General features: G+C 56.7%; 1 protein-coding gene across 1 annotated transcript in view; it reads left to right on the plus strand.

Annotated features, from left to right (window-relative positions):
* The window catches only part of PLEKHA6 (pleckstrin homology domain containing A6), a 136,520-nt gene that overhangs the window by 96,048 nt on the left and 26,321 nt on the right, over nucleotides 1–14,151 (plus strand). The window contains exons 6-12 of the mRNA XM_088016841.1: nucleotides 1,691–1,795; nucleotides 2,477–2,549; nucleotides 5,169–5,269; nucleotides 8,661–8,863; nucleotides 10,615–11,097; nucleotides 12,426–12,948; nucleotides 13,453–13,539. Coding sequence (XP_087872967.1) covers nucleotides 1,691–1,795; nucleotides 2,477–2,549; nucleotides 5,169–5,269; nucleotides 8,661–8,863; nucleotides 10,615–11,097; nucleotides 12,426–12,948; nucleotides 13,453–13,539 — 1,575 coding nt within the window. The remainder of the gene's footprint in view (nucleotides 1–1,690; nucleotides 1,796–2,476; nucleotides 2,550–5,168; nucleotides 5,270–8,660; nucleotides 8,864–10,614; nucleotides 11,098–12,425; nucleotides 12,949–13,452; nucleotides 13,540–14,151) is intronic.

Genomic DNA, 14,151 nt, shown 5'->3' on the forward strand with positions numbered 1-14,151 from the left:
AAGGAAAGGTTGAAGACAGATTTGAGAAGAGATTATCCATGGAGCAAAGTCTCTGGAAAGGGTGGGTGGAACGTGTTAGCCTTGAAAAGGAGGATGACATTGGAGAGAAAGAGGCGACAGTGGTAAGGACAGTAATTTTCTAGGTCAAAGGGTGTGAAATTGAGGAAGTGCCTGTCTGATAACCTGGATCATCTCTGTGGAGCAGAGCTGGGTCCACTGCGGGGAGGGTGTGGGGGAGCTTGCAGGGCTCGGGGGAGGGGGAGGGCAGGGAGTGGAATGAGGGGGCTGGGCCGGTCCGAAGTTGGGGGTGGGCAGGGGCTCTGCACTGGCCTCATCCATACTGCAGTCTGTTCTTCCTCCGGCAGATCTATAATCATAAACCATAATCTGGCCATGAGTGCAGGGAGGGGATAATTTGATTGCTCTGGGATTCTGAGTTTTAGAGAGGCTCCAGCTCTGACAACGGATGGGCTGTTTGAGAGTGCAGCCCCAACGAGGAGCCTGGGCTTCCTAGGGAAATAACCACAACCAAGATGTGGCTGACGGGTCCAGAAAAAAAGGGAAGGACTAAGGAGCTGGGGATTCCAGTGGAGTAGAAAAGCTGGAGGTGTTGAGTAATGGAGTGAGAAAGCCCAAAGGAGGGGACGGCGTCAGGAAATGGGAACACCAGAATTGAAGATGTGAGTGGTGGAGGGGCGTGGGGCCGGCCAGGTCGCAGATGCAGCTGTGGGAGTGAGTTGCCAGGGTAGAAGTGAATGATTTTGGGATTGAGGGGATCACGGCACTATAAGTTTAGGGCACTGGATCGGTCCTCATCAAGGGCAATGCCACAGGGATGGCCAGACTTAGAATCAAGAGGATGATTGATACTGGAATTCTAAGACTCTGAAGGAATGATCTAGAAGCTGACAGTGATGAGAAGGGCTAAACAGCAGAAGAGCAGGGGTGCTTCCAGAGAGATTGTTGCCAGAATGTGGAAGGATGACAGTGCCCATGTGGCAATAAGGAGCCAGGAGAACACTTGTGTGTCCTCCCTGCTCTGTGCTGTGTTGGACATTCACGAGTGAGCAGGACTCCAAGAGGATGATGATGTAGGGAATTTACGGGCATTTGAGTGGGTTCCAGAAAGCATTATGAAAGGGGTGGGGAGTCAGGACAGTCGAAGAAAGATAGCCCAGGAGTGAAATGAGAATTCTTATTTTCTCCTTAAAACAACAACAACAAGGGGCGCCTGGGTGGCTCAGTCGGTTAAGCGGCTGCCTTCGGCTCAGGTCATGATTCCAGGGTCCTGGGATCGAGCCTCGCATCGGGCTCCCTGCTCAGTGGGGAGCCTGCGTCTCCCTCTGCCTGCCTCTCTGCCTACTAGTGCTTCTATCTCTCTGTCAAATAAATAAATAAATAAATAAATCTTTAAAAACAACAACAACAACAACAAAATCCACACCGCTGTGAGACAGGTCGGACTATTATTCTGAGCCCCATTTTAGAGATAAGAAAAAGAGTCCAAGGATTGGAAAGCTGTGCCCTTGAGTTAGGAGCAGATCCAGGAGTCACACCTGGTCCTCTTAGGGTGAGGACACCCCAGGCGCGGAGAGAGCTACATCTCCCAGCAAGGGTCGCTCCCACTGCAGAAAAAGCAGAGGGGAGGAGAGGAAGAAAGTCAGGCGGGTTTCTCTGTCTGCCTCCCCAGGCAACCAGAACATCCCGCAAGGCCATCGCCTTTGGGAAGCGCTCACACTCCATGAAGCGTAATCTCAACGCACCTGTCACCAAGGCGGGCTGGCTCTTCAAACAGGTGAGGCCTCCCCTGCTGTCCGCCCACCAGGACCTCCACTTTCTCCTCATTGCTCTGCTTCCTCTGTAGTTACAGTCATAGTCCCTGCATGTTTTGGTGTGTCCTCCCGTGTCCTATTTTTGGTATGTTATATCTCTGTGAATGAATCTCCTAATTTTATGAAGACTCAGAGAAGTTGAATATCTTCCCAAAGCCACACAGAAAAATAATGTCACATTTGGGAACCCAGCCAGGTCTCCGAATGGGCAGATGGAATGACAGAAAGATGCTGGGTTGCCAACCCCATCAGAGCAACCCACTGGCTCGTTCTCAGGAGGTCCCACTTGCTGTGAAGGAAGGGGGGTGTCCTTAGTCCCGGGGTCCACTAAGTCTTCCCAGTTTGACCTCACCACCCTCCCTGCCCACCCTCTGCCCACTCATCCTGGCTCACCTCTCACCCCTTTTTTCTTCCCCGGGAGAGACACTGAGGCCTGGGCTGACAGAACTGGAAGGTTACAGACAATAATCTAACGTCACTTTCCTGCATCTGAGGTCTCAAGGGGGGTTGGCTGCCACTTATTGGCGGCAGAGCTGCGACCAGAGGCAGGATGGCCTTATAATTAGTGCCACGCTCCTTCCTCTGCAGCCCCCCTCCCATGCCCAGCTCACAGTCCCTCCCCTCTGTCCCCACTTGTCCCGCAGGCCAGCTCCGGGGTTAAGCAGTGGAACAAGCGCTGGTTTGTCCTGGTGGATCGCTGCCTCTTCTACTACAAAGGTGAGCTTGCCTCCTCTCCTGGGGCTGGCCGGGGCCGCAGGAAGGCAGGGCCCACCGCTCTTTCTCATTCTGCCAGATCACCGGGCTCTGCTTCGGGTGGACGTTGGTTGGTGGACATTGGTAGGGGCGGGGGTGGGGTCGCAAATCCGCCCCATAGCCTCGGGCACCCGTGGGGTGTGACAGTGGGATAAAGACAGAGCCCGCTTGCTCACGTGGCCACTCACTTCACATTCAACAGTGTTTACTGTGCGCCCTCCAGGTTTCAGGCAGAGTTCTAGGTGCTGCTGGGGGACGCAGTGGGCAGAGTGAGGTCCTGGAGTGGGGGATGGGCTAGGAAGAGGAGGACGAGGAGGAAGGCCCCTAGTCACTACTAGCGCCTGACCTACCAATCGGAACTTACGTGTTGATCTGCCTACCCCTGGAGTGTCTGAGCTGAATCTACGAAGGCGGAAATCTCGGTTTCGTTCACAGCAGTAGCCACAGCGCCTAAAACAGTGCGTGGCACACAGTAGGTGCTCAATCAGTGTTGAGTAAGTGGATATCCCCAGCTTCCACCCTCTGTGCCCACCCCAACACTCACTCCCAAGCCTCTCAACAAAAAAAGAGAGAGAGAGAGAGAGAGACCTAATAACTTTGGTGAGGCAGCCTCTGGGAAGTTATTTTTAAAATAAATGTGCAGCTGTGTCGTGTCAGGCAGGTCCTGAGGGAGCTGGTGAGGCTTGAGGACAGGGCCGGCCCTGTCAGGCTGCTGTGGGGCCACGGGAAGAGAAGGGTAAAATGGTTTTGCAGCAGGAGAGGCTGATTCCTTTCCTCCATGCCCTGGGAATGGCAGGGCCCTGACTTCCCTGGGCCTCCTGGGAGCAGTTCAGTGAATCATTAACTTCCACAAACAAGGGTTGTACCCAGTGACCCCTCCAGAGTACTGCTGTCCCTGTGCCCTGAGTCGCTGCCACCTGAACCCCAAAAAGAGAAATCAGGAAGGGGCTGCAGAGACAGGGTCCAGCCACAGAAAAAAACCCAAAACTGGGGGAAAAGAATCTGCCCGGGGCGTGGCCCCTGGTGCTGGGCCTCTGGGACCCAGGGCTGGCTGGAGCCAGAGTCTGAACGAAGCTGAAGGAAAGCCAGGATCTCTGCAGAGGAGAGACTGTGGGACTGGCCAGAGGGGAGAAACTGAAAAGTTGTGAACTCAAAGGGCACTGTGATGGGGGCCACCATCCACTGAGAGACGCTCTCAAGAGCCCCTGTAAACATTGGCCCGGACACTGCCAGGCAGAAGGCCATTGCCTCCAGAGGATGGCAGCCTCCACTTTTCTGAAGAAGCCCTGGGTCCCCAGCCCCGGGCTCCTCCTGATCCTTTGGCTTCGCCCTTCTTCTGGGTGCCATGCTGACTCTGCAGAGGAAGCTGGACCTTAAGCCGGGTATCTTGTGTGAGTGATGAGGAAGCGGAGAAGGGGAGCTCATGACTCTAATCCCCGAGACTCCTTCTGACGCCTAACAGAGGGTTTTCCAGGGTTTCTAGCCCCGGGAACAAAGAGCTATCCCAGGGAAGTGGGGAGTTGCCCCCCCCACCTATTCCACAGAACACCCCCACCTTTTGAGGTTCCTGCCAATGGCTGGGGTCCCGACTAGCTCATCCATCGGGCTCCTTTGGAGATCCAGGATGGATTATATAGGAGCCTGGCTGTTAGCCTGATGCAGGGACCAGAGGGCCAAGGGGTTCTGCAGGTGTGTGTCTGCCTGTAGAGACATGGGGCCATAAAGGGGAAGACAGACCCCTGTCAGGAGAGGACAGAGCAAGCTGCTGGGTGCCTGGGAGAACCCTAGAAACAGTTACCCAGAAGAGCCAGAGCCGAAGATGGGACTGCTCTGCCATGCCCAATGCCATTATTATCCCATTACATATATCCCCACTGGAATTGTCTTGCTTGGGGAGGCTCTATAGATAGGAGAGGGGCTAAGAATGCTTGCTCGGGAGGGGCGCCTGCCTGGCTCAGTCGGTAAAGCATGAGACTCTTGATCTTGGGGTTGTGAGTTAGAGCCCCGCGGTGGGGGTGGAGTTTAAAAAAAAAATGCTTGCCTGGGAGTCAGGCTTCTTGGGTCCAAAGACCAATCCACCACTCTCTACTTCAGTAACGTTGGACAAATTACTTAACCTCTCTGTTGTGTCTCTACCTCCTTACCCATAAAATGGGGTAATCGCAGTACCTATTCATTGGGTCGTGGGTAGGGTTAAATCCATAATCATAAATGACTTATTTAACTTAGAACAGTACCTGATGAATAGCAAACCCTCCATCACATTAGCTGTTCCTTATTTGTCTACCTGCATCCCAGAAGGTAAGCTCCCAGAGGGTGGGTGGCACTTCTCTCCCATCTGCCTCTGTAGTCCCAGCATCTAGAACAGGGTCTGCGGGGCCGCTGCAGGGAGTGTGCCTCTCCGTGCCGTGCAGAGCACAGCCTGTGTGCTGGAGGGTGGCGGCCCTCGGTGCCCGGCCCGTAGTAGAGGAGCCACACGGACGTATTGCTGTTTATCACTGTAGGGCTGATAGACTCCTCCCCTCTCTCTGCGCACGCGCACTCAGCAGGCACGCGCATCTCACCTGTCCCTCTACCCAACAGATGAGAAGGAGGAGAGCATCCTGGGCAGCATCCCCCTCCTGAGCTTCCGGGTGGCCGCAGTGCAGCCTTCGGACAACATCAGCCGAAAACACACCTTTAAGGTCAGTCGGCCCTTCCTCTCCCAGGTCAGGTGTGGAAGGGAGGCCTGCTCTTCTAGAGCGTGAAGGAGTGGAGAAGGACCCTGAGCCACCTCTCCACGGAGTCCCCACTGGTGGCGGAGGGAGGGAGAAGGCAGTGGCCCCTGGAGTCAGTCCCCGCTCTGTCGAGACCACTTCCTCTTACCTTGGGAATCAGCTGGGTGGTTCTCCTCAGGTTGGGCTGGGAGAGATGGGCCTCAGTGGTACCCCAGTTTTTCCTGGGGGAGAAGTACTTAACGTCCTGAACCCATGCGCTCTCCGCCCCATGGCCTGGAGGCAGAGGCAGGGGCTGTGGGCTGGTGGGGTTCTGACATCCCTTCTAGAAAGCAATCCTCCCTACCTTGGGCCCAGGGAACTAGACACCCAGTCAAACCTACTCAAATTTCAATCTCTAGAGAAAATTAGGAGTTGAGTTTGATTACAACTGAGAAAGACGAACTTCATGCAGACCGTAGTTTGGGAGAATAAGAGCATGGGAAGATGGGCCTCACGCGCCTGCTCAGTGTCCCTCCCTTGGAACCCCCCGGGGAATCCACCCATCAAAGATGAGCTTGCAGTTGGCTCATTGCAAGCTGGTCTTTTTCTACGTTTAAAAATTCATGACCCATTAAAAACAATAAAAATCCCATGCCCTTTTTGTATTTTATGATGCAAAGACCAGAGGCTCCTTTTCATTTCCAAATAGAAAATGATGATACCGGCTATGCATTTTCTTAGCACAAAGCCCTCCCTCCCCAGTTGAAAATGGCTGTCCAGGTCCCTGAAAACCGAAAGCTATGGTGTTGGATGATGATAGGAACTGCAGGTAATGCCAGATCAGTATCTGAGCCTGTGGGATCTCAGAGACTCTGCCCCTTCCTGTCCTTCAGACTCTGGTCACCTGACCGTGGAAAAGAGCGTGGGCAGGATACACAGGTGCTGCTCCGGGGAACAAGGAGGGGCTTCTTTGGCACATAATTAGTTCCTAGCCTCCTAGGGTCCTGTCTGCCAGAGGTGTGAACAGAATGAACAATTAATAAAACTCTAGCTCTAGGAAGCCGGGTTCTAGCTGGGGAAGTAGAAACAGGTTGTTTAACCAACAACAGACAGTCCTACTATACACATTCGCGCCCACACCGCCACACAGCCCAACAGCCTGTCTCACCCTCCCCTCTAGACCTGTGCACAGACACATCCACACTCCAGCTCGGAGCTGTGCCAGCAGCAGGCATTCCGGCAGCGTCCCGAGTGACTGACACACGCACGCACACGCGCGCACACAGCCCCGGCTCTCTGCGCCCCGCCGCCCCTCCCCTCCTTCCCCTTCCCCCAAGGAGTGCACTGCCTCTTTAAAACCCATCTCTGAGGGCTGTGCTCAGTGGCCCACAAAGGGTTCCGATTGTGGCTATTCAGTGGCCCTTCCCCAGGGAAGGGAAGGGAGCAGAGACAGATGGGAGGCTTGTCCGGTTGCGGCCACCAAGTGAAACTCTTGGATGGCTAATAATGAGCTGGGCACTAGTCCTGCCCAGCCTGCTGCTGAGTGCCTTAACCTCTTCCTAACCCAGCCCCATGGGGGCTCAGGGGACTTCACCGCACTGGGGTAGCTCCCTCGGTCTGTGGCCCCCCTCCACGGTGCCAGGCCGGTGTCCCCTCCGGCTGCCCGTCAACTGCCCTGTTTACCCCCAGCCCCTCCCCCTTCCTCTGTTGCAAGCAGTATGCTCCTGTGCCTTTGCTCTCCCCTTGTCTCCCCGTGGGCATGTTTTGTCCTCTAGCTTGACCGTGAGCTCTTCAAGTGCAGAGAGCATGTCTGTTTTGCTGTGATTGGTGCCCAGAGCAGAGCTCTGCATGCACAGGGTGCTCACTAGCAAATTAATTCACTTGCTGCCCACTCCTGCCAGCGCCAGTTCACACCCACCAGTCCCGCCTGTCTCCCTCTTCTCTACAACAACCCTGTGTCCTCCACGCCGGAGAGCTCACCAAGTCCCCTGCTCTCCCTATCCAGGTGCCTCCTTACAGCTTTGCTGGCCGGAAGCACCTCCCTGCGTCTGCCCACAAGCTGGGCCCCCTGCTGGAGGGTGGGAACGGGTGGCATCCAGAGGAAGTAAGACATGTCACTGGGTAAATGACTCCCGTCAGAAAGGAATCGTGTGCCGGGGAAGGGTGGTACAGAGGAGTGAAGGTCCAGCCGGGGAAGCATTTGGAGAGTGTGGATTTGACACTGCTGCTTCCGAGAGCCCTGGGGCTTGGTCAGGAGAGCCCCGTCTTCTCTCCTTCCAAGCCTGTGAGACCCATGATTTCACACTCAAGGGGTCAGAGACGAAAGAGAGGTTCACATCTGAGACTATTAATCACTTGGATTTCTCATGTTGAGTGGGGTAAACCAGGCTACCTGCTTTTTCTGTGAGATTGAAGGTCTCACCCAGGGAGTATGCTGAGGTCCCAAAAAGAATTGAGCTCTGGAGCATTTTTCCCTTGTGTCCTAAGAACTTTGATCTTCACCAGGAGGATCCCTCCGCATTAGACAGATGCATCCCTTCAGGCCAGAACAGAAACCCAAGTCTTATGCAGCTGCAGAGCTGGTTGGGAACAGAGCTAGAATCAGCACTGGGATGCCCTGAACCCTCTCCGCCAACAGCCCCAGTTGCGTGGGGCAAGCTCTGCACTCCCCACCCTTGGCGGGCATCCTGGGCATCACTACGTGCTGTCGTCCCCATGGCTGCAATAGCGAGTAGAAGGGGGTAATCTGAAACCCCCCCACTTCCCTCTGCTCCTCAATATTCCTGCCACGTCATCTTCTGTCTCTCCCTCTGGTGTCTGGTTGACCTGTTCTCTGCTTCTCCTCCTTCTGACTGCGTGAGGACCCCTCCTCTGGACAGGAGCTCCCTTCTGGGTTCCCGCCTGCCGCACCTGCTCGCGGCCGCCAACTAGGTAGCGTGCTCTAACTGGCAGTGCATGCCCCTTGCATGCGCAGGGAGGTGGAGGCCTGTCTGTCTCTCTGTACCAGCTCCTCAGAGGCCAAGCTGGGGCCAGGACTGGCATGGGCTTGGGGGCGGGGTGGGGGAACATCTCTCCCAGACATCGGATAATAATTGCCCTTCAAATCAAAGATGGAATTTGATGGGAGAGTGGGCGTGGTAATTGCCCTTCCTGTTTATAATCACCTTAGGTGGGGCAGGTAAGCTTCCCTGGCTATTGGGCCGCTGGGTGGTAAGCAGAGAGCTATAGCCCATATGCCAGAGCTAGAACACTTGGCATAGCTGGGGGCTGTCCTCCTCACCTTGCTCCTGAGCTGCAGGGGGTAGGGGAAAGAGCTACAGACCAAGGGAATGGCCTGCCTGACCACCTGTTCTGTGGATGTGGCTGTCTTCCCCTACAGGTGACTACGTGCTGGGTGGATGAGGCCGGGGCCAGTTCCACGAACTGCCTCTCCCCACAGGCCGAGCACGCCGGGGTCCGCACCTACTTCTTCAGTGCCGAGAGCCCCGAGGAGCAGGAGGCCTGGATCCAGGCCATGGGGGAGGCTGCCCGAGTCCAGATTCCCCCAGCCCAGAAGTCGGTGCCCCAAGCTGTGCGTCACAGGTGAGTTCCAGGGCACTGGGCATGGGCGTGGGGAGTGCCAGAGAAAGAAGAGTGAGGAAGCACCCCCCCCCATGACCTCCTGAGCCCAGTGCTGGCTCAAACGTCTGAGGACATGTGAACCACTCCTTGCCTCCCAGCAGGGTGCCTGGCTAAGTGATTTCAAGGCCTGGGGTCTCTCTTCCCCTGATTGGGTCTACCTCTTCTCTCTGGGCTGGTAGAGGCCAAGAGAGAAGTCAGGTTCCCTCGGGGCCTGGCCAGGAGCCAAAGACCAGGGTCATTCACTCGTTTATTCTTGGCTGTGCACATTAAACCCATGACTTCTGGAGGAGGGTGGACTCAGGTTCGAATCCCCACTTAGCCCCTTGCCCACACTGTGACATCAGTGTGAGTTACTTAACCTCTCTCAACCTGAATTTCCTCTCCCCGAAGACAGCAGTTAGAATCCTCCCTCAAGGGGTGGCTGTGAAATCTGGACGTGCAGGGAGCACCCAGCCCATGGTGGCCCCATCCCCGTTCCCACCCGCCACCCCCTGCAGCCTCAGGGCCTGTCTTTACTCAGTGCGTGGAGTCCTGAGGTAGATGTTAACAGGGATCCAGAAGAAGGAGGTTTTACGGTATAGATAGACTCCAAGTCTATTTTAGTGTCTTAGAAGTGTTTAACACAGGGAATGTCGCAACAAGGATGCTTGAATATGTTGGGTTTGGGAAGCCACAGGGAAAACATAGTCATGAGATTCCATCTTCACGTCAGCGGAGGGGCGTACTTCCAGAAGTTCGCTCATTCAGTTCGTAAATATTTACTGTAAGTAGGTATGTGTCAAGCACTGGATCGGGTGCTAGGGAAACAAGGGAAGACAAGTCTACACGCTCCTGCCTCGTGGAGCTTACTTTCTGACAGAGTCAGTCCTGGAAGAAGCTTGTTCTGGAGATGGGAATTAGCATGTTTCTGTGCCGAGGATGTTTGAGGCAACAGCTCTGGCGCCTGGCACCTGCCACGTTTAAGCTCATGGTCCTGCGAGGGGAGGGACTGGTACACCCATCCTGCCAACAAGGAGCCCAAGGCTCGCTGAAGTTAAGGAACTTGTACAGGACACATGGCTGACCTGTAACAAGCTTCTGTAGCCGAAACATCAAGGACAGTCACCATTATGGAGATTTGGTAGGGCATGTATGGAGCTTTCGGGGCTGGAGTGGAGACAGACTGCCGGGGAGACCAAGTCTGGGGGAGGTCAGTGGCTGGATTCAATGCAGGTCAGCAGAAGGGAGCAGAGAGTGACCCATGGAGATGACCTGGAGGGTAAAACAAGCAAACCTTGCATAGGCAAGATTGGACTATGTTTTATAGTGATTGTCCAGGCTGGAGCAAGAAAGCAAAATGGGGGGGATTGGGGCGCGTGGGTGGCTCAGTCGTTGAGCGTCTGCCTTCGGCTGGGGTCATGGTCCCAGGGTCCTGGGATCCAGCCCTGCATCGGGCTCCCTGCTCAGCGGGAAGCCTGCTTCTCCCTCTCCCACTCCCCCTGCTTGTGTTCCCTCTCTCGCTGTGTCTCTCTCTGTCAAATAAATAAAATCTTAAAAAAAAAAAAAATGGGGGGGTGATTTAGGAAACAAAATTGCAATTCACTGACTCCCATTTCCATTGTTACCTTCCTGCCCACCGTTCTCCACTCCTTTTTCCTTCCCAGTCTACCACCCCCTGCCCAGCTCTGCCCTGGGCTGGGGTCACTTACAACATCTCCCTTGGTGTCCAGCAGCCACGAGAAGCCAGACTCCGAGAACATCCCACCTAGTAAACACCACCACCAGCCATCCCACAACAGCCTCCCGAAGCCTGAGCCCGAGGCCAAGACTCGAGGGGAGGGTGACGGCCGGGGCTGCGAGAAGGCTGAGAGGAAACCCGAGAGGCCCGAAGTCAAGAGCGAGCCTCTGGTGAAAGCCAATGGCATCCAAGCCGGACCCGAACCAGCCTCGGAGCCCGGCAGCCCTTACCCTGAGGGCCCGAGGGTCCCAGGGGGAGGGGATCGGCCCGCCCAGCCCAACGGCTGGCAGTATGGCTCCCCGAGCCGACCAGGGAGCACAGCTCTCCCACCTCAGGATTCAGAGAGCGGGGGCCACCAGCGGAGCTTCCCCCCGCGTGCCGACCCCGACAAAATTGCCCAGCGCAAGAGCTCCATGAACCAGCTTCAGCAGTGGGTGAACCTGCGCAGAGGGGTGCCCCCACCTGACGACCTTCGCAGGTGAGTCCTGGTGGGGCGCCGGCGTGGAGCTGGGGTGGTGTTAGGGCTGGGCCCGGGGAGGGGAGGGTGTAACATGTGCAGCATCCCGTGCCGGAAATCTTCTGGAAGCCAGGCTGAGTTGGGACGCCAGGAAGACCCTCCAGCCCAGGGTTCCCAGCTTGTCCAAATCTTCTACTGCCCCGTGGCTCCAGCCGTGGAGTGTGACCTTCTGCCCGGCTCCTGCCCTGTTTACTTTCTTCAGAGACAAGGCCGGAGCACCCAGCGCCTCTCGGCGAGGATGCGGGGTGCCCGGGAGGCGTGCAGGCACTCGGAGGGAGGGGCCTTCGAGTTGTGCCAGTCAGAGAGCCATCCGTGCGTCCGGCCCTCTTACAACACCCTTGGTGCCATCGGGTGTCTCTGCCACCACGAGCCTCACCGGCCGCCAAGCCAACTCACCCCAGTTTTGAACGGCTCTAATTGTTTGCAAGTCTTTATATGCAGCTTAAGAAAAGGAAAGGAAACAGAATGTTGCTGCTCACCAATGCTAGTTCTGCCCTCTAGACCAATTTACTCCTTTGTCCAGTGATTGGCTTTCAAACACCGGAAGACATTTTTTGGGCCCGGAGCATGCATCAGGGCAAGCGGGGCTGCGGCCCCTTCCCTGCGGGGGTGGGCAGCTCCCCGGAGCGCAGGTGCCCCTTCCCTGCGGGGGTGGGCAGCTCCCCGGAGCGCAGGTGCCAGCCACAGGAAGGCTCCTAACATGCTCACCACTGCCGCCCTGGTGCCTGGGACATCTGGCCTGTCCTGGGGCGAGCGCCTCACTTGGGATGAGTCCCAGGAACCTACGGGTCCCCTCCTTGATGAGGACATCAAACCAGGGAAACTGCTGCTCTTTTGTCCCTCCTCTGTCACCCACCTCCCCAGCACCCAGTACGCTCATGTTCTTTCTGCTCTTTCTGCCTGCCGTTCACCTCTCTGGAAAGGATCTGATACATGGGTTCATGGTGGGATAGAAATAGCTAATAAGGCTTAAAGTTTCTCCCCAGGGCTATTTCATTTTAAAAAGACAAAGACGGAAGCTCTGAATGTGAAATTTCCAGCCTCAGGTGGCTGGTTGAGGGAGGAAGCTGAGGGAGCTTTCCCTGCACCCCCGGAAGCCAGGCTCAGCGCCCAGGCAGTGGCTGCCTCCGCGGGCTCCCAGAGTCGGCCTGGGGCACCGTTCACCTGGGCACACCCTGCTCTAGGCTGGAGGACCCGGAGGTGGGGCTGGGGCGCAGCGGTGGGGTGGGTGGGGTTGCGCTCATTTTGTCTGGCTTCCTTACAATGTCCTCTCTCTCTCTCTCTCTCAGTCCCTCTAGGTTCTACCCCGTGTCCCGCAGGGTCCCTGAGTATTACAGCCCCTACTCCTCCCAGTACCCCGATGATTACCAGTACTACCCACCGGGGGTGCGGCCGGACAGCATCTGCTCCATGCCGGCCTACGATCGGATCAGCCCACCCTGGGCGCTGGAGGACAAGCGCCACTCGTTCCGCAACGGAGGCGGCCCTGCCTTCCAGCTGCGGGAGTGGAAGGAGCCCCCGGGCTACGGGCGGCAGGATGGCACCGTCTGGCTCCCCGGCCCCTCCCCCTCCCGGCAGCCAGTCTATTACGATGAGCTGGATGCCACCTCCGGCTCCCTGCGCCGCCTGTCCTTGCAGCCCCGCTCCCACTCTGTGCCGCGCTCGCCCAGCCAGGGCTCCTACAGCCGTGCCCGCATTTACTCCCCCGTCCGCTCACCCAGTGCCCGCTTTGAGCGCCTGCCACCTCGCAGCGAGGACATCTATGCTGATCCTGCTGCCTATGTGGTGAGGCGGTCCATCAGTTCCCCCAAGGTGAGCCACCAGCCTGCGCTTCCTTCCCCATGCCCTGAGGACCCCCCGCCCCAGAAGCCTACTACCATCTGCAGAGGAGAGGTGGAAGTGTGGGGGGCATCTGGGACTTGGGGTCACTGTGTCCCCCGGGGACACACACTGTGTGTTGGCAGGAGCCACGATGATGCCCGGGGGAGCTTCTGGCCCTGCGGGTCTGTCCGTGGGAGAGCTGCTTTGGGGCATTTGCTTTGACTCCTGAGTAGGAACATTGCTGTTGGTGCCTGTCCCCAGGTCATGCCAGGAACCCTTATCCTGTGTTTGAGGGCAGAGAGGGTTCTGTCTTTTCACATCTTGAGGACCAGACAGGTCAATGCAAGGATCCTGCAGCGAATAAATGCTGCCCATTTTCATTTGGCATCTGCTTTGGGACGGGATACGCACATCCCTAACCTTGAACTTCAGTTGGTGGGGAAGTCTGTGTCCCAGCCGGAACCCCTCACCTCTCCAATTCCCTTTCTCTTCCAGTATGATTACCTGGGAGACAGGCGGCCAGTCCCTGCAGGACTGTTCCCCTACAACTACCCACCATCCCCCACGGTCCACGATAAGATGGTACGTCCTCTCCCCGCCCCGTCCACTTCCCGCAGAACCTCTCCTTCCAGGGCGGGGCCAAACTAGGGCAGCCACAGGGATGCTCTGTGCCTGGTGCCTGGCCCTCCTGGTTTTTAGCAGCCTCTGGATACTCCTCCCTCCCGGCCAGGACTCTGACCCCAGTGCAGAGTTTGATGCCAGTTACCCCATGTCTGGGACACAAGGTAGAGGAGCAGGGACAAGATCTGGGGGCGTGCGGTGTCCTGACCCTCTGGACCCTGGACAGCCTCCTGCCCGGCATGCAGAGGCGCCCCCATCCGGGGCCCAGGGAGTGTCCAATAGCAGGCATTTTCTCCAAGTCTGTCCTTGCCTGCAGCGCTACTTTTGGGGAAAGAGACAAGTAGTGAGATTAAGGAAGAAAATATGTTCCCTATTATGCCTCTTTCTTTTCTCCCTGCTTTCTACTCGTCTCTCCTGGGAATTTGTTCTCCAGAGAATTTTTGTCTCCCCCCAGAGAACCGGGTGCAGATGCTCCACCTGGGATGGGGGTGGGTGCACTGGAACGAACAGGCTGAGGCCGTGTCCCCAAAAGCCTGTTGCTGACGCCTGTCCCTACATAGCCCGGGGAGGCCC

The sequence above is a fragment of the Eumetopias jubatus genome, unplaced genomic scaffold (assembly GCF_037043125.1).
Source record: "Eumetopias jubatus isolate StellerSeaLion01/CBP00866 unplaced genomic scaffold, mEumJub1_p1.0 scaffold_12, whole genome shotgun sequence".
Classification (NCBI taxonomy): Eukaryota; Metazoa; Chordata; class Mammalia; order Carnivora; family Otariidae; genus Eumetopias; species Eumetopias jubatus.